The sequence below is a fragment of the Lepisma saccharinum genome, chromosome 23, assembly GCF_977018435.1.
Source record: "Lepisma saccharinum chromosome 23, izLepSacc3.1, whole genome shotgun sequence".
NCBI lineage: Eukaryota > Metazoa > Arthropoda > Insecta > Zygentoma > Lepismatidae > Lepisma > Lepisma saccharinum.
In genome coordinates, this window is record NC_139251.1 from 29,889,158 (window position 1) to 29,910,061 (window position 20,904).

The 20,904-nt window shown below is 38.8% G+C and overlaps 1 protein-coding gene across 1 annotated transcript in view; it reads right to left on the minus strand.

Moving 5' to 3' along the window:
- Positions 1-1,793: 1,793 nt before the first annotated feature.
- Positions 1,794-20,904, minus strand: part of twz (BTB/POZ domain-containing protein twz) — a 132,282-nt gene continuing 113,171 nt past the window's right edge. Inside the window, exons 4-5 of the mRNA XM_083144311.1 lie at positions 4,315-4,520; positions 1,794-2,751 (exon numbers count right to left, since the gene is read on the minus strand). Coding sequence (XP_083000437.1) covers positions 2,303-2,751; positions 4,315-4,520 — 655 coding nt within the window. The 3' untranslated portion in view covers positions 1,794-2,302. The remainder of the gene's footprint in view (positions 2,752-4,314; positions 4,521-20,904) is intronic.

Sequence of the window (20,904 nt, forward strand, 5' to 3'; positions counted from 1 at the left end):
TTCATGCACGCTCACAATCTTGAGGACATCCATTTGGGTAATTAATAGTATATTCTCATAATAACACTCATTCATTGTCTTGCATTAATCAACTCTCGTTTTGAACATAATCGTCCGTGCAAATGGACTTCACAGCCCTTACAAGTATGAGAAAAATTGAGATCAAAATTATTAAACTTTTCGATTTTATTTCAGCTTTGTCCAAACTAGTAGAAATTCTTTACATCCAAAAATGCTTTACGATCATTTTGCCACCGTTGTTAGAAATGTTTTTTTATATTCGACACAGAAAATAGTTTCTATACATAATGTACAATATGTTCACAATAAATGAAGATTATTTGTAAAAAATGACCATTATATTAATTATATTTTATGGCACTAAAGAAGAAACACGTTTTCACTCAATAGTTATGAAGTAGGAAACTGATGATAATTTCTTACACAACATATGATCCTTTGAAAGCAATTTTTACACTCTCTTTACATAATTACACTATATATATTAATGCATTTATACATATAATTTCTTAATATTTAGTAAAGTAGTGTAATAATAGTAACAACATTTTTTTTTATTATGGCACGTTTCTCGGAAGAAAATAGTAATCGTTTATAAACAACCTACAATTAAGTAGAAATGGTCAATTTGCCATCAGAGTAACTCAACGAACATAACCCTGTTTCGTATTCTAATATACAATATCTATTTCCCATTGGACACTGATATCTGACACAAATTCCACATTCTTGTAGCATTTTTGAAATGGAATTATTCCTATTGACAACTAAAGCTTTCTCTCAGCAAACCATTTCCAGGACATACAAATTCTTCTCTATCATTGCCACTGAGGACGTAATATATTTCAACTGCACAGTATTATTGTTGTTTTTAAGTTAATACATTTGTACATTTCATAAGTAGAATTATATATTTTATATTTAGTGGTTTTTGTGGGAGCTCTCTTCATTTTAAAATTACAACATTCTTATTTGCCAGGCAACTTATTTCAAAACCCATTTTACATTCGAACTTCCTTGATGTCGAAGTATAGAATGTAGCATCTAGCACTACATCGGAAATCAAGCAAGGGCTGACCTTAAAGATGGCGGTGTTGTTTGTTTCAAATAAATAGAAAGCAATGGTGGAGAAACATATGATTAAAAGGGAAGTATGTTAACAGAAGAGTGCCCAATATATTGTCGCTTCAAGTCGACCAGTGATGAAAGTAGGTATATACTTTTCCAGTCTGATTCTAGATATCTGTGATGAGATTGGACGAAAATGTTTACAAATCGTAACACCTATTTCTATGATCTTTTAAAGATTTCAAGCTGATTGGTTAGTTCAACTTTTTACTCGATAGTATTTGTGGTTAAATAGAGTTGAGATGCAATAAGTACAATAGTTATTATCAGTAGCGGTGATTTGGTGCCAAAACTGGGTGGGCAAGGACAGTTGGGGGCAAAAATTTGTGGGATGGTTATTAACTTATTATATATTGTAAAAGGTCTCCTTTCTTTTCAGTTTGTAATAATGATTCGCATGGAACTCAACAAGGAAATGGGCCTTAAGGTAAGTTGCCAGCTCTTTTCTTTAGCCATGATTATTTGTTGATGTAGTTGGAAACTCTTGTATTCTAGCATTCCCAGCTTGATATGAGACAAGGGATGTCACATTCTATGCTCTTCGCCACTTGCTTTGTCCCCATGTAAGGAAATTGGGAATATATTTTCATGACTGAATAACAACCGCCTTATCATTGTCCAACAAAGGGGTTGGTTCTGGAGCATTAAGTGACAATTTTACTTCGTAGTGTGCATGATGTAACATGTATCCGAGTGAAGTTAACAACGAATAGTGAAAAGCAGTGTTGCAATATGCAGATGTTAAAGCCTCTGTATGCAAGAAATATTTGTTATGTCGTAAAGCATACCTCATGCATAACACAAACAATATATAAGTATTACTTTCATGAATAACTGTAAATTAATTTATTATAGGAAGCTGAGGACATCAGAAAATGAACATTTCTGTTCACGCTTCTTTTCAGTTGTGGCATTTTTTGATATGCACAGTGCAACACTACCGCACAGCTCTCGTGGATGGTTTCACTTACGCCCGTGCTACATCATCAAGCGACAACACGACAATTGACTCTCCTTGCTGTCCAATCTGGTTAGGAAGGTTCTAACAGTTCTCTGGAAATCTGAGACGAAACCAACAAGAAATGTGAACCACGACTCTCACATTCTACTGTTGCTCTTGCGCACCAACACTCTCCACTATGTTCTCTGAAGTTCACATGGGGTAAACTTTCCTGACGAACAAGTACTCCGAGAACTGTTGACCTTCAACACCCCCACCGTTGCTCGCTCCTATTTTGAACCCCGCGTTCAGCAGCCTCGTTATCGCTTGAATGGAGTTGAGCTTGCAGTAACCGTTGAGCGGGAAGCGTATTAGATGGCGCGAATCGTGGTTCCAAGCCAATCCGCTTCTTGCGTCCATGAGCGCTTGGCTCGTCTCGGGAAACACTTCGTCAATAAGCGACCTCTCACCAGAGAGCATGACCCTCTCCCCTAAGTCCGGACTTACATTCAACGCTATGCACTCGTAACCGTGTTCTGCAGAATCGTCCGTGTTGCACGTGTTAGCACCTACGGGTTTCCCGCCTCCTCCTGTAGTGTTGCTGTGATTCTGTGTCTTGCTTTGTCTTTCCTTCTTTAGTTGTTCCAATTGCCGGCACATTGCTGGAAAGAAAAGATCACCGTGTTAGTAGAGTCAGACAGTGTTGCCACATGAAGGGAAATTTCCCTTTTACAGGGAAATTCGGACCGAAATTTTAGCCAAAAGGAAAAAGGGAATTTCTATGAAAAATACCACAATTTCAGGGAAATTTTAAGGTTACCTGACTCTACATTACTACAGTTTATGCTAATTTCATTCATATCCACATTTTTATGTTATTTTATTTATTTATTTTGCTATTCCTACTTGTTTCTGCTCCTTTAAGTTTATTCTACGTTGCTTTTATGCATCTTTGGATAAATAGTAACGATGAGGATTAACGATTTTTAAATGGATTCCTGACCAGGATTCAAACCTGGAAGTGAAACTGAAATATGCATTTTTTTTAAAAAAAAAATATTGATTCATCGAACATGGACAAACGGAATACTTAAGTACGTACTACTTACTACTGCTTCCACCACCACCACTAACAACTGCTACTACTACTACTAATTATTATTATTATTATTAATAATAATAATTTGCTTAGGCGAAGGGAAAAATTGGTCCAAAAAGGGACATTTTGCCCCTTGGAAAGGGAAATTGTGCCCTCATATTGTGGCAACACTGGAGTCAGATCCAGCGAGCCTACCAAGAGTGCAGAGCGTAAGCGGGAAGGATAGCGATAGGTGCTGGGCCGAGATGAGCCGTCAGCGGCTCGCTTGTTGATTGGTAGTTTCGGGAGTTATGATTCGCTCCCAAGCTGCAAATACATTTAGATGCTACGGAAATAATTTCACTCTGCCTTTATCAAATATAATATTAACAAATACACGTGCTTTGTGAGAAATCTTATTAGTTATTCCATCTGCGCAGGTATCATACGCGTAGGAATATAGTGCATGTGCTACGTAACTGCTATAATGAAGTTGTGGGACCTTCTAATGAACCTGTAGTGCTGTACAGCTACGACCAATATGGTTATGGATGACATCAGAACTAATAGGAATTGAACTATTTTTTGAAGTCACATGGTTTTGTTTATATTAGTTCGTTCTTACAATTTTCCACCCTCACAACTTTGAAGGTTCAAGTATTTGAAACTAACCACCTTCTGCAAACTTGCTTTCTCAGACACGTAGGCCAGCCCTACAGCAAGTTACATCGGAAACTGCGTAACAAATATTACCTTCACCAACCCATAAAAATAATATTAATGAACATATACCAACATCCAATAAAGAAAAGGATCATGTACTGGTTCTACCATTACACATGTGGTGTAAGTTATGCATAGTTTTCTCGAATATAATTTTTTTTCGTTCATTCTTGGGTCTGAGCCATGCACATGTAACAGAACGGAAACAGATTCTTACGTGGAATGTTGCCGGACCCTGTGGCCAATTGGTTAGCACATCGCGCTGCAACGCCAAGGGTCCCGGGTTCGAATCCCGCTCGGGCTTGGTTGTTTGTAAATGTCCATTCATCAATTTCATCATTTCATCACTCATCCCCATCTTGCAAATTAGCCAAGAGGCACAAGACGCGAAGTAAAATAAACTAAATCAATCAATCAATCTTACGTGGAATGTCGAAGTATCTGGCCTCTTCGATGAGCAGGTCGAGGTCATCGAAGGTGTCCGGGATGATCAGCCTCGAGTTCCTCATGAAGTTGAGAATGTGCCGGAACATGTCCCCATCCCTGTCTATGAAGTAGTGCTGCTTCAGGCTGTCCAGGACGATGGGGATGCTCCCGTTGAACAGCTTCGCCAACCGAGACTCTGGGTATCTGGAAGACAAGAAACGTTATATTAAGTAAATCGCACTGCACCAGAAACAACTATGCAAATTTTGTTACACCTGGTTCAGTTCTCGGTGGTGGTCATCTGCTGGAAGACCTTGTGGAATGATACATAGGATAATTTACTTCCGTTTTATACATAAGAAGATTGACGTACACGCTTGGGTCGTCGTCACCTTGTAATCAAAGGGTCCAGGTTTCGATACCCGGTGGAGGCACGTGTTTCGGATCCAACTTTAGATTGTAGGTCCAGTCCCGATTAACCTTACTGTGCATAAAGTGGACTTAAAACACCAAATCCATCAATCAAATCTATCAACCATACATCCTTGATACTGGCCACAGTGGTCAGTCAGACTAACGCAAATTATGAAACTTTGCTGGTCGACTTTACACACGATTGTGATTTTCTATTTCATTTCGTAGAAATGTATTTTCTCTCTCTGAATTCCTTTTTCTTTGATTTCTCGTCTGTAACATTTTGCAGATAAAAATGAAACTTGGCATTACTTTTCAAAGCACAATCCGCATCTCTTGGAGAAAAGAGTATCCTTATTCTCTTAGTCTCAAATAAATTATAGTATCTGCGCCCTTCTCCCCTGAAACATGTGTCACAGGAAGAAAGGAAAAACACCGAAGAACTTCCAGCTGAGATATTCTGGAAGAAACTTTATTCTTTAATTCTCAAAGGGAGATTTTCATAAATCTTGGTTAGCAGTGGGAGATAAGGGAGCCTTCCCCCTCCCCTCACGCTCCATTACAAGATATGAGAAAAATACAAAAGTTTTCGGTTCGTTTTCCTTCCTTTCTGAAGAAATTTCACGAGAAGATTGTCGTGTTTGGAAAACCATTTGGGTAGCCTGTCCCACAGAAAGAAAAGGAATATACGTATAAATTGTTAAGTGTATTAGCCAGGTCGTTATTGGAAGAGAATGATGGTGAATCTGCTTACCACATCTTCCTCTCTGGTTGTTAATTTTTGGCCCTTGGGGTGTTATATTTATTCCATTTCATTTTGTTGGTTATTTAACGTCGCTTTGTACCTATTTGGGTTAATCGCGACGTTGATGATTGGGGCTAGGATTTTTATGTCTTAGAATATTTTTTTGGTAAGGATGATGTGTTCCCTAAATATATAGAAATTCATATTGTGAAGAAACTAATTGAATTAAGGTGCTTTTAAAGGGCATATTTTGGCATATTTGGCCATTTCTATGTGATAAAGTGTATTTTGATGGATTTTCGGTCATATTCAGCATATTTTCGTTTTTTCAAGAAATATACAGTCATTTTCGAAGTGGATTCGTTCTTACTCGAGGTTTTTTTTTTTGGACTGCAGAAAAATCTTTTTCATTTTTAATTGAAAATTTACAGAAAGTATTCATTGTGCATTTCAACTCATCAGGGCCCATAAAGTGAACTACAAATAGTATGTATATGAAAATATTTCAGCATAAGTTAGATATTGGTGTTTGAAACAGTCTAGTTATAAGGGCATATTTTGTAAAATTTTAGGTCATAAGAGCATATTTTATTTTGCATATTTCAGTGATTTTTAGGTCACAAAAATCCTAGCCATGTTGATGAATTGTTGGAACACACACACGATACACCTTGCTTAGTCATGTTTATTTTATATATATATATATATATATATATATAAAATCAACCACTAGTGTTTATTCTAGGCTAGCTATTCTCGGTCTGCTGTGAGGAGGTCAACGTAAACAAACAGTGTAACTTAGGGTGAATAGGGTCACTTTTGAAATTCTCTCTCCCAACTCAATAGCAAATGTTTCGATCTGGCAGTGAAGTTTGGAACTTGTTGTATCTGTTCAACGTAGAAGATACCAAGAAGTAGTGTATTTGGAGCTGCCAAGAACTACAAATAATACTCGTGTTACATGTAAGTAGACGAGGACAACCTTGTTTTAAAAATGGCTCTTTGTATTAATTTGCGTTGTACTGTACTACATGCAATATTTTAAAGGCCATTTGTGCATAACATGGTATTTAGTTGTAGAAGAGATTGTAAGATTTAGCACCATCTTTTGTCGTTGATACAGTGTATCCAAAGAAAAATGTTGCACTTTTGGGCGAATAGGGTCACGAAAATTGGATGAATAGGGTCAACACATGATATGCCCATTGGCTCTGAAAGAGACTTCTAAATTAATTTGTCTGCTACAAAGAAATCGTCAACTTCGTGGAATCAGGAGGATATGCAGAATTTAGGGAATGTAGGAACCAACGACATGCTGCAGAACTCTTCGGTGTTCCTTATTTCTATCTCCAAAGAAAAATACAGAGTGGACAGGACAAATCCCTGAGAAAGAAGGGTGTAAGCTACTTTGAACGTGGAGCAGATGGATGATCTGGTATCGCAGTTATTCAAATTGTGTTCGTGTGGTTTTTGCCTCGACCCCAGTGATGTAAGAAATGTTGCGCTCGAATTTGTCAAGTAGCTCGCACGCTCTATCATCATCATCATCATGATCAGAGTCGGAAAACGTCAGTGATGAAGGAAACAATACTGTTTGTGGGTCCTTTTATGTGAGGTACTAATACAACAACCATATTTCTGTGAAATTGTTTGATTGGGTACAGTGCATCGATAAACTACTAGAGGTACAGTGGTAAGAAAATCACAGGAAATGTACGACTGCACAAGGGAGAATAAAGTTTATTTGTGGAAAATGTGCGAGCAAAAGATAAGATCGTACACTCTGAACATATGGTTTATAATGGAAATTAAACATATTTCTACGATAGATAACTCACCCGATTCACCCTTACATGTGACCCTATTAACCGTACTCATAAGGGTGAATAGGGTCATGCGGAGTTGAAGTTTAACTGCTACGGCAAAAAAATAAGAGAACTTAAAATAAATATTTGTTACTGGAAATTATAGTTAAAGGATTGCTTTATTACAATATTCCGGATAATTTTAAATTTGAATGAAACTATAGGAAATATTTATATTGTTTGATTTTTTGACCCGATTCACCCTAAGTTACCCTACACATTGTTTATTCATATGGCAGCTGTGCAGGAATCTTGGAATATAGTGCTTATGATAAAGCCATACCATTGATTCATTCATTGTTTTCTGCCCAGGGGCAGGTCTTTCATTGCAATCTCCATGCTGTTCGATCTTGAGCCTTTCGCTTTGTAGCATCGTAGAGCCCATTTATTTTGACGTCTCAATTATTTGGTATCTTCTTCTTCCCAGGATTTTCTTGACTGCATTTCATATCACTGCTTATGATGTATCCTAGATATTTATAGCTGTTTACTTTTGCCTTTTTCGGTTTTCTTCCGATCACCATTGCTTTCGTCTTCTTTACATTTATTCGCATCCCGAACTGTTCACAGTGGGTATTCATTTTTGCTAGCATGTCATTTATGCTTCTTTCATTTTCTGCCAACAGAGCCATGTCATCTGCAAATCGTATACAAGATATTTTCCTTTCTCCTACTGTTACCCCTCCCTTGCAACGGAATTTTTTTTTTAACTATGTCTTCTAAATAGATGTTGAATAATGTAGGATTCAGCGTAGCTATTATAGCGAGGTAGTTGGATCTTATGTATATAATGATTGATTGATTTACTTCGCTTTTTGTGCCACTTTTGGCTAATTTGCGAAGATGGGGATGAGTGACGATATGATGAAATTGATGAATAGACACACAAACTTCCATGCTCAGGCCGGGATTCGAACCCGGGACCCCTGGCGTCGTAGCGCGATGTGCTTATGTATATAATGAGCTGTACGGCTACGACCAATATAGTTATGGGCAATATAACACCCGAACTAACTACTAGGAAAGAAACTATTTATTGCAAGTTGAACTTAAAAACAAACTCAATAACACACTCATATTGTATTGTCACTGTAACTGATAGCAAATAAATAATGGAATGACAAATCTTAGCGCTTGGGCTGCACTCCAGAGCATGAACCAGTGTGGGAAAGACAATGCATTCGAAAACCCTCCTTGGGGACATGCCAACGGGGGAGAAGCGTATATTGCACGCATAAAATTGATTCATGTCCTCCGATACTGCAAATTAATGGTCGAGCAAAAGAACAACGCCAGAAGGGAACCAGAAGAGCGGGAAGATTCTTCGCTCCAACCCATGCATCCACCGCCGACGGCGATATCTCTGAAGTTGGCATTTCGGGATGGGCCGGGCTTTCCGTTTCCCAAAAGAGCTTTTTTCGGGGAGGGGCGACGGGATAAACAAAAGCTTCGCCAATGAGGAGGCCTCCTTGTCCTCGAGCCATTCATTTCAGGCATCACAATGAACGTCCTGACCTCGGCTGACCTTTGGCTTTATGGAATTTCTTTTCCCACACCTTCGAGAATTTGGTCGTCTGATTGAAAGGCAAATAAAGACCCTGCGCAGAAAGAACTCGTTTATTTGAATTAACAAAGCGCGTTTGGTTATGCATTTTGTTAACTCTAATCAAACAAACAAAAAATAGTAACATTTATTAAATTTAGTAACTTCCATCAAGTTCTTTGGTAACTCAAAAGAACTTGCGTGATTACTAAAATAATTTAATTGTGGTGAGCAATCATTTGTTTGTCGACCATAAACTATATGGGGGGGGGTATAGGTGTGTTTCACCCACGTCACAAACTGTTGCATTGTGACTTCGGGCAGCCATGGTGGAGGCTAGTTCTTGAAAAGACGTAATTCAAGCGGACGGGCAGGACATTTGAACCGGTTGTTAAAACAGAAGCTCACACTATTTCACGATATTTACTTGTACAGTGGGATCCATGAGTATTACCGTGCAAATTGTCCATCACCATGTTCGTGCACTTTATTAGACTCAATAAGAGCTTCAAGAATTGAAAGAAAACTCTAAACAAGCTGTTGACAACTTTTGCACCAGCATGCATAAAAATTCATCGATTAAAAACACATAGGATGTGAGAGAAAAATTAATGACAATAGTCATGGACAATTTACACGGTAATACTCATGGATCCCACTGTACACGACAAACAAATTTGGCCACGTCACATGAAACCCACATATTAAAAACAATAATTATTGGACTTACAGCTTCACATTTGGCTGTTTTTACCCAGCATACATTTCGAATTAATAAAGAAACACTATAAATTTCTACACGTATAGGTGAAATACATTCTTAAATAAGATGTTTGCATATAGTAGCTACAGTAACTCGTTCATTACATAAAAGAATATATTCTTCAGAACAAACGTTTTCTCTGTGTGGTGGAATATACATAGGTGGGTCCATGAGGTATAGTGAACGGTGATTGGTTAACGAATGATGATGTAATGTGGTTTATGATTCCATGCTTAAATAATGCGAACACATATCTACAAGTGTTGCTAAGCGCATATGCGAGGCTTGCCATGCAGATTGATTGGAAATAACGCAGCAACATCTTTTATATGCTATGCGCGGGGGTCTGGAAGGGAGATTTCAGACAAACAATTCTTTTGTCAGAGAGACAACATCGGTTGTTTGGGGCGAGAGCCTTGCTTTTTAGCTAATCACACTAATCACGTATCCCTAATAACGCTAATCAAAGCATCTCATAATATGGATATAACAGACTTTTTAATTTTATTTAATTGGCGTAATGGTGACGTCGTTCCTTTGTAGTCAAGATGTTCAAGGTTTCGTCCCGCTGGAGAAACATAGGAGTTCGGATTCCACTTTAAACTGAGGTCCCGTCCTGATTAGCCTATCTGTGCATAAAATGAACTGATACCAAATTTTATTACATTAATGATAATAATAAAAAGATATAGCAGCATACATTCACTATGTAGCTTATCTCTAGTTAGTACCATGAAGATTTTTATTAAAGAAGCTGTTCTAAGAAGGAAAATAATGTAAAGGTAAACAGAAAACAAAAGATTTATAAGATAACAAAAGGGCCGTTATTTCCAGTTGATGAGAAATGAATCAATAACTACAATAATAATCATCATTAATCTTTGTGCACTGACCTTCGTGTAGCCTATGTTCGCGGGAAATATAGAAATTTCATATATAAAAACTACATATTTTGATAATTTGATTTTCGTTCTGATATGCCCATTTAAATTTTATTAGGCAAGAACAACCTTATTTACGTTGAGTTCTAGCCAATTTTTTGGACGAGCTCTGACCCCCCCCCCCCTGGACTTCCCCTCTAAATACCTTAATTAGAGTTGCACAATACCACCTCAGTTTGCACATTTTACGCACTCAGTTGTATTAAAACCTGAAATTTATTGTCAGGAATACGTGTGGGTGTGTGTGTGGTGCTGTTGTGTGCCTGTGTATGTTTGAGGTTAGCCTTTTTATTCTTGTTTGCAATTTTTTTATATTGTTGTTTTAATTATTGTTTGCATTTTTGAAATATTTTCTTTCTTTTTTTAAGTTTTTTCCTTTATCTAATAACTTTAATGTAGCCTGCTAAATTTCATATAGAAAAATGTAGAGGTAAGCATGGTTAAGTGGAAGAAAAGGCACCATGGCCTCAACTTCGCCATGGAAAATCAAGACGAAATAAATACATGAAAAAGACGAAGAAGAAAAACAAATGAAATATCACAATTCCGAATACGGGCTGAATTAAAACGAAACGAAATCCGACGTCCTCTTCTTTGCATAATCCTAAACTAAATCTGGATATCTTTCACTTATACATTCGCTGGCAGAGCGGTTTTTTAGGGGGGGGATAAACCAATACAGTCTTTGAATATGACACCAGGCGAATAAAAGATGAGCATCGAGTAGAAAGCTTTATCGAACAATGCCCCCTTCCTAGTTCCTTTGGATGATGCGAAAGGGATTTTCCTGAGTTCCGCTAACCGCGCGGGCTGTATCATCTGCATACTGAAGAAAAAATCAACTGGGATCGTTTCTCCATGCCTCGGAGCCAACTATAAGCTTTGTCCATGCGAAAGAATGTGTTTTACTGCGAAGGATCCACAGTCGTGCAACAATAACACTTCCCTTTCTCTCCCAGGGAAGGTAATAATTTCCCTACGCGCAACGACGGTGCCTGGAGGGGGACCGGGGCAAGTCCCCCCCGCGGGCCAAAGGTCGACCTGGTACTTTTCTGGTCTGTCGAAGCGTGCGTGATGTTCCAACGATTGTTTTACTCGTCGCTCGAGGGCACTGCGAGCACAAGGAATGCCTCGATGCTTCGTGCCGGGGAGGTTAGGTCGAGGGAAATTTCTCTCGGGTTGGGAAATTGAGGGAAATTTTGCAATTAATTTGAAATTAAAAACGAGAGAGAATTTTTTGCAAACCTATAGCTGTTTTTATCAGTCCATAATCTTGCACTACAACACTACGCTATAAATCCATCTTGTACACAACACAGAGGGCCTCCATGATGACGTCCTCGCCTTATAATCAAAGGTTCCCGGATTCGATATCACTTTAAACTGTAGGTTCAGTCCCGTTTAACCTATTTCCGCATAAATTGGACTTTAAAAACTTTATCTGGCTAGAAGATAGGTCGATTTATGAAACTAGCCTAGCTAGTACCTATTTTGGAAGGAGAAGTCCCATTCTCACACAACGACTCTCCAATTGCCTGGGCTTTCCTTTTTATTAACTTCTGGTAAATGAGTCTTACTCTAATGATTAAGTTACACAAACTTTGATTTGCTTTATTTTACTTCGCTTATTGTGCCACCTTTGGCTAATTTGCGAAGATGGTGATGAGTGATCATATGATGAAATTTATGAATGGACACTCACAATTATCCAGGCCAGGATTCGAACCCGGGACCTCTGGCGTCGTAGCGCGATGTGCTAACCACTCCGCCACAGGGGCCGGAAAGTTACACAAACTAAACGATATGTTTGGATATTATGTGGATTCTACTTTGCAAAATGAGACTTCTTGGCTGAGGGAGCAGTTCGACGGACACCCCTTAAATACGTCACTGCTTTACTTATTTGGGTCAACTTTATATATTGATTGTGTTTTAAGGTCCCATTCCCAGTTTAGCGGACATTTCTTGCTTGGAAAGTAAGTGAGAGATGGTAGAGAGACAGAGTCACATAGAGCGAGAGATGGGAAGAAACAAATAGTGTGAGAGAAGGAGAAGAAGACGCAAAGGACAAATTAAAAAAGAGAGGGAAACAGAGAGGGAGAGTAACAGAAAGAAATAGGAATAGGACAGAGGAATAAGAAGAGAGAGAGAGAGAGAAGGAAACAATGAGGAGAGAGAAAACATAGTGAGATAAGACGATAAAAGAGATATTAAAGGACATAGAGAAAGATACATAAAAATGACAGACAAAAGAGACAAAGAAGTGAGAGGAAAGATAGAGAAAAGATATTAACAAGGAGAAGGGAACATATAGCGAGACAAGAAGAGGAAAAGAGACAGGGATGGGCAGAGTCAACGGACAGAAAGAAAAAAGGAGGAGAAAAAGAAAAGAACAAGGAGAAGAGATAAGAAGAGGAAAGAGACAGAGAAGGGCATATAGAAAGTGACAGGGGACAGAGAGGACAGATAGAGTGCCACACACGTAAATTTGCCGTTGCGTAGAAACGAATTTTCGTTTCGTCTCCCTCTCTCTTAGCATCACGTGTTCTACCCTGCTCGAAAACCTTCGCTATTGTTGCCATATTGTCATTCCATTCCTGGACACACTCGCGCAAACTTCATTGAAAACAATTGAACAGCGCTCCAGCTCGCGGTTCCCACCGGTCAGCAGGGACGGCAATGTGGCAATATAGCACGGCGTAGTCGTTGCTTCTTTTATGCAGTGCATGTTCATTGGCTAGCTAGTAACTAGTGTTGCCAACTGTAATAATGAAGCACTATTTCTGTCACGGAAGGGGAAAGCAGGTAAAGTGGCGGTGAGTTTTGTTGGATTGGAAGCACCATATTTTTATTTTATACTAAGTATTTGACCGGTTTAACGTTGTGTGCGTGTATTGCGTGTGTGTATGTAAAAGTGTGTGTTTGCTAATGAACGTTAAATTCCATAATGCCTCCAGTTCTGTCGAAGTTGAAATCAAAAACCTTGCATAGCCAAGCTCGGGAAATTCTAAGCAATTCAACTCTGGCTCCGGCAGGTGTTCTTGTAGAAATTGCATAGAGGAGGCTGTCATTTTTGCTGCTTAATGCGATACATATTGTTTTCTGTGTTAAAATTGCCATGCTTTGATGGGTGACCAAGTTCATAGCAGGGCCGGCGGAAGGGGAGGGCGAACCGAGCGGCAAAATTTGAAGAGAAGAAAAAAATAAGCCTATTGAAAACTGTGATCGAGCGAGATATTCTTTTGCGCTGAATAGTATTGAAATAGCATAAGAAGTCTCATTATTTATTTTATATTTGATGTTTTAGTTAGGAATATATTGATTTTCAATTTTCCGTTGCTGCGTAATGACCGGGGGGGGGGGGGGGGTCGAAATAGAGCGGCATCTACTGCCACCTCCCAGGGAGGCAAAATGACTAGCGCCGGCCCTGGTTCATAACAAAAGAAAAAGCCGCGCAGCTTATCATCTAGTGGCAGTATATGTACTTGTTATTGTTGTCGAAGCCGGCATCCTTTGTAAATGTACAACAAAGGCAACCGACTGTCACAGATCTCAGAGAGGAAATAATAATACTGTTTGAGGAGGAGTGTTATGGTGCAATTGTAGCGGTTTAACACGTTGGCATGTTATTATCTGCCGTTGCAGTTCCATACCAGTGTATACGGGTTTTGGGAGTGAAAAGTTAGAACGCCACCAGTGCATTAATGCAATGAAAAGTAATATATACGTATATATTTTTTTTATTTTGTTTGAAATCACTCAAATAAGGAATCGTATGAAGAAGTCTTCTTTGCAGAATTTTTGGTAATTGTACTTATGTGTTAGTTCATATTTTGCGAATTTTTAGTCCATATGTATGTAGCTACATACAAAGCCACTTGTTAGTACATATTAATCCTAGTCCTGGTATAATGCATGACGTTTAAAACTCAACGTTAGATAGACCTGAATTCTCTAATTTTATTGTTGTACGTAACAGCTGTGCATCGGCGCACCGCAGCGATTTTTCTATCTGCTCCATTAGCAACACTGCTTCTTTAGTTCTGTCGCGCATTGCACGGCAGAATTATCTGCGCTGGACTCTAAAGAGAAAATGAAATGGGCGGATAGTAAGAGATAAAGTTCAAAAAAGTGTGTGTGAGAGAGAGAGAGAGAGAGAGAGAGAGAAAATAAAAGAAAGAAACAAGGAGAAGAGAACACGGCGAGATAAGAAGAGGAAGGAGAGTGAAAATGAAATTAACAAAGGGGAGATAAACCATAGAGCGAGATAAGTAGAGGAAAAGAGACATGGGATGGCAGACAGAAAAAGGCAGATACGAAAGAGAGAGACATATATACAAGAAGAGAGAAACAAAGAACAAAAATAAGAAAATACAGGTAGGGAGAAAAGAAAGGAAAGAGCAAGACTGATTGAAGAAGGAAGATAAAAAGAGACACAATCTTTCTTTCTATTTAAATTATTTGACTACACTTTTCAACCCCATGGGTTAATCGGGACGATGAGATTGAAAGATGAACTGATGAAATTTTGATTTGTACATGCACCCCTTAAGTAGGGTTCGAACCTAAGTTCATAGCTCGTGACGAGACAGAGAGACGATATGATCGGACTTCGATAGTGTTACTGCAATTAAAAGACGCCTTGCTTTTGAAAAAGTCAAAAGTCGGGAAGCATAGGTCTAATGGATTAATTGCACGTCATTGGCTGGATGACCAGTTTCAGGGGAGTTGAATAGGTCGGCGAGGTCCAGTTGAGTGGCCCACGAGGTCCCCTGACCTCACACCAATCAATTACTACTTATGGGGTCACCTGAAAGCAATGGTTTATTCCACCAAGATTCACGACCTGCACCATCTGCAAGGGAGGATAACGGTATGTACCGCCTGCCACAATCCTCAGTGTCCTGAAGAACTGGGAGTCTGAATATTTACCTTCCTGAAGAGGGTCAACATATTGAGCATATCATATAGACAATGTAAGCTGAAGTGAATAACACAATGGCTTCTGACTTTTGACTCATCCTGTAGAATTAAAAAATCCACTTAAATTAAGGGAAATAAGAGGGATATTTTCCGCTTCCGTGAGGGAATTTCTAGCAAATGATTGCCAACACTGCAGAGGCCTAGCGTGGAAAACTGGACGGAATCCAGCCTTTGGGTGTTTTGAGTGGGCGGGAGGGGTGCTCCGGGGCGCAAGGAATGCCTTGCGAGTGCCTCCCCGCTGTTTTTGTACCTCTTTCAGGGCAACTCCAAGAAATTTCTTGAATTCCCGCGACTTGCAACGAAGGGCGAGCACCGATTATACAGATTGGGACGAGCTTTGCGTGTCGGGAAAGAACTTACAGCACGGTCCACACATGAAACGATTTATGCCGATAGATTCTGTGTTCTTCTCTTTGTTTATTTTCCTAGTATTTTCTTTGTATCATTGTATCTTCCAGCACAAATCAAAGGATTATTTTTTTGTTTCCGTTTTTATTTTCGTAGCTTCCCAGTAAGCAATCAATATCTGCCTAAACTTTTTGACAAAGCCTAGATTTATGAGCTTGGGTGAAATTTATAGGGACTGAACCTACAGTTTAAAGTGGGATTCGAACCCAGGACCCTTGTTTACAAGGCGGCGACGTTACCACAACACCACCGAGGAAAGCCCTGGTCAGATTTATGATCATTAGAAGGTTCAAATATTGGTTTGCAATTCCTAAAAATAACCTTACAGCCCCTTATGGTTTATTGATTGATTTGGTTTATTTTACTTTGCTTTTCTGCCACTTTTGGCTAATCGCGAAGATGAGGATGAGTGATGATATGATGAAGGGACACTCACAAAGAACACCCATGGCCAGACCGGGATTGGGGCCTCCCCGATGGCGTAATAGTAACGTCGTCGCCTGGTGTGACATTTTACACACAAAATTTAGTGTTCTAGACATGAGATAGGATTAACATATGAACAGATTTCATGAAATTATGAAGTACTTTGTGGTGTCTACTAAAAAATGAAAGAAACTTGAGTATGATGACATACGCTGAATAGTGCGTTACGTGTGTGACGCTTTTAAAAAAAATGTAGCAAATTTTGATTTCATTTGTCTGTGAAGCATACAGGCTGCAGATGCTAGTAACTTTTATTGGTAAAATGTGCACATTATATGCATTCACAAACATCTAAACCTTAATGCAACCAAAAACAATAATAATTTCCATATCAATTCATTTTGTTATTAACATGAAGTAGAACCACGTTTCGTGGAATGCCCCTCAATCAATCGAACCCGTGTCTCCTGTCGAGGAAGCGTACTGTTCTAAACACTTCGCCACGGATGTCTGCGATTCGAATCAAAATTATTGGGGGGGATTACCCACTGTATTATAATTATGTTCAAAAGTCCTCTTGTATGAATGCAGTAGTCAAAATTGACGCACAGATGTCGCCTATTAGTTTGTGAGGAATCGCTGCAGCTTAAGCGTTTATACAATTTATCGTCTTTCTAAAAAACAAAAAACAAAAAAGAGCATTAAAATTAATAACATAACGCCCCCAAATCACGCCTCAGCTTGTGCATTAAATTAAAATTCATCCACTCATCCATGCGTTGAAATGTCATCTACCACAGGATGAGCACCATGTCAATCACAGCCCCCCCCCTCCCGTCTATTTTCCCGCGAATGTCAACTGTTTTAATTAAATTAGTAATTAATTACGAGGTAAAAGTCCGTTGTTGACCGTAGCGTCGGACTTGACGAAAAATGACCGTCGGTATAAATGAAGAATCCAATTTGCGTACGCTGATGATACATTATATGGACTGCCTTGTGTTGTTACAATGGCGATATCGCCCGAGGGAACTTAACAGGGAAGTTTATTTTGCCTATAAAAATTAATCTGATGCACCTGGAAAATAAATGGAAACGTAATATTTTCCGAAACTGTATTATTTTTTAACAGCGCAATAAGCATAAATACAAACAAAACAAAAAACGAGAGAAATGTAAACCAAATAGTGCTAGAACGGAACCAAAAACAACTATAAACTGTTTGGACCGTTTCATTTTTAAAAATGCTCATCCTTATGATAACATTAACGTATATGTTCGTCCATAATTACAATACCCTTGGGGTGTGCATATGTACATATATATATGTATATAATTTTCCCTACTGTGTCTCACAATGACAATTTCATGATTAACAAATGAACTTAAACAGAAAATAAATGTATTTTTCCCTTTTAATGTAATAAGGTATAGTTATTTTTAGTCTGTCAAATTGTGCGCGGTGCGAGTGTTGGAGAAAAGGAAGTTGTCCAGTTCTAGTTCATGAAGTTATCCTCAACTTGCAGTTCTAACCGGATTTTTAAGTCTATTGTTAATCATAGTTTAACTTTATGTTTACAGTCAACTGTAAGTTTTCCCAAGTTAAAACACTTGTTGTGGGATTTTTCATCTTGTAGAGTTTTTCTTCAACCTTTCTTCTTCCCATTCATGTGCTTTGAGCAGTAATTAACATGTTCTTGGAGTAATTTGAAGGAAACTGCACATCTCGGTCCTATAATGTTAAGAGGGCGTTGGAGTTTGGCGAAGGTCGCCAGGGAAAGCGCTTAAATTTAACATGGGCTTTTTTGCATTTTGTTGAATATAACGTTTTACGATTTGTGGGTAGCACCAACGAAAATGGCCATTATGATGCATACTAACATAATGCTCAATCCATTTATGACTAAGCTAGGGAGGGCTTTTCTTTCAAAAGTCACTTGCACAGCCGAAAATGGTTGTTTAAAAATGTCATGTATTATCGACCGCGAAAGATACGACCGCTTCAGCCGAATTTCATCCATCATAGTTCGCCACTTGGCCACTAGATGTCTCTGTTCGAAAATTGCCTCAGGCTGACGGGGAGGTCTAGTTCGGCCTGTGCTCTGGCTTAGGACACAACCGAGAAGAATTCCTAGTTCCCTGATATATCGCTAGGTGTCTCTGTATCGCGCCGGGGCAGGAAAACTCTTTTGATGCCAACCTCCAGGCCACTCTTAAGGTTAAAGCGTGTGTCTGCCTAGGAAATGAATTCCTTTGTAAATTATTTTCATCCTTGTAATCTTTTTGCTGAACTCTTGCTGAACAAGAACTTACACATATCAGAATGTTCTTGAGAGGTTGCAAGAGGAATAAGAGAATAAGATACAGAGAAAGAGACAGAAAGGGAAGAGAAGAGAAATGGAGAAGTGGGAGAAGCAGGGAAGAGAATAGGAAGGGAAAATAACAAAAGCAATGAAGAGGGAGAGAAAGCTGATTAAGGAAATGAGACAGAGGGTAGTGAGAGGTAGATGAATGGAAAGGGAAAGGGAAGAGAAGATAAATAAACAAGCGAGAGAGATAGAAAGGAACAGAGGAGGGAAAGAAAATAAGAAATAAAGAAAGAGAAAGCAAATAAAGAATATGAAAATGCAATTACAAAGGAAAAAGAGGAGGAATAATGAAGAGAGAGAGAGAGAGAGAGAGAGAGAGAGAGAAATCAAAATGAGTAAACAGGAAAGAAAAATATAGAAAAGGAATGATCAAGAAGAGAAAATAATAACTAGGGCTCGGAAGTTGAAGACCTAAAAATTTAAAAAAAAAGGACCTAAAAACGAAAAAAAGACTTATAAATGTGATCCAAATTAATTAAAAAAACCTCAGTTTTAATTACATATTTAATGAATAAAAAAAATAAAAAAATCTGGTGGTATGGAGCACACAGTGCGAAAAAACTGAAAGCTTCAAAACAAGAGAAAGTTGCCGCTTACAGCGCGACCTTCCAGACAAGTTACGGTTAAAGGACCTTGTACCGAACCTGCTTCAGTCGTCCAAAAATGATTTTATCTCGTTTCAGGGATGGTTCAAATATATTTATTTCTTTACTACAGAAAGGATGTTTAAGAGGTGATGAACTGATGATGATTCCAATTGAGAATGGGCAGTAAAAACGTAGTCGAAAGAAGGGGAAGTTGCAAAAAAAGCCGTTAAGACCTAAAAAAGGCTAAAAAAGAACCAATGAGCCAAAAAAACGCCGAAAAAGGCAAAAAAGGACAAATAAAACCCACCTTTTTCTGGCCTACAATGACCCAAAATGAACATATATTATGTTGGGCCTCGTCTTCGGACAATAGGGAAAAAAAGGATATTTCCTCAACTTCCAAGCCCTAATAATAAGCATTAACAGATACAATAGCAAATATGAAGTTAAGCTAGAAGATAGAAGAAACAGAGTGTAAGAATAAGCAGGCAATTTCTCCTCTTTTCCATGAAGGGGGAGGGGTCGAGTACTCCTCTTGACCCTCCATGCAGGGCGAACATGCCATGTTCACCGTGCAAGAGTGTTCCTTATATAACTGTGTAAGAATTGGCAAATAGGATACACAGTTCGCAAATAGCTCTGACTAAATACAATTACACCGGTAAACAAAGAGAAAGGAGACTTAGAGAAACGCCGTATGACCAGGTGTGATGGTGGAGCTGCACCTGCCGCCCCCGGAGCCCACCTGCCAGGACTTCAACCCAGCCGAGAAAATGCCAAGGTGATTAGGGCCTCAGCGGTCACTCAGGGGACTTTAAAGCCGGGGGTTAATTCTCTCAGGGTTTGTTGTTTCTCTTCAAAGGGGTGGACAGTAAATTCTCACCACAGTGTTGCCAAGGAAGAATTGGAAAGTATCAATATCTTTTGCTTCATGAATAAATATAGAATGGTAGGAAGAAAAAGGAGGGTTCGAGTTACAGAGAGAGAAAGGAAAGGGAGAAGTGAGAACTACACAAACGCACACACACACACACATAGAGGTGTAAATAGGGTGAATCAATTCTCCCGTATTTCCCGGGAACTCCCGTATTAGAGCACGGCTCCCGTATTGACATTCCATTTCTCCCATATATTTCATTAACAAACACGATCGCGAAATTCTATTGAAATTTGCACAAGAAGTAAAAAAAAGTTCGTTCTGCAGCATCAGCAAGCGGGGATCCACGGGGAGGGCGATAGGGACAATCAACTGCCAGGTTTTTGGATATAAAATTATGCCTAATGTTTTTGAAGGCTCAAATGTTATTTTATCACCACCTTTAATGTCGAGAATATTTTTCAAAATTTAATTTAAATCATCTTTATCCTCAGATGGGTCAATCGCAAGTGGACCTACAGTTTAAATTTGGATCCTAACAACGGTGGATTTGCCTCAAAATGGGATCGAACCCGAGACCACTTGAGAGAATAGCTATCTCCCGCTGATTGCCCATCCAAACAAGTTCAAGAAGTAAATATTTACGCTCCAGAAAAATACGCATGTT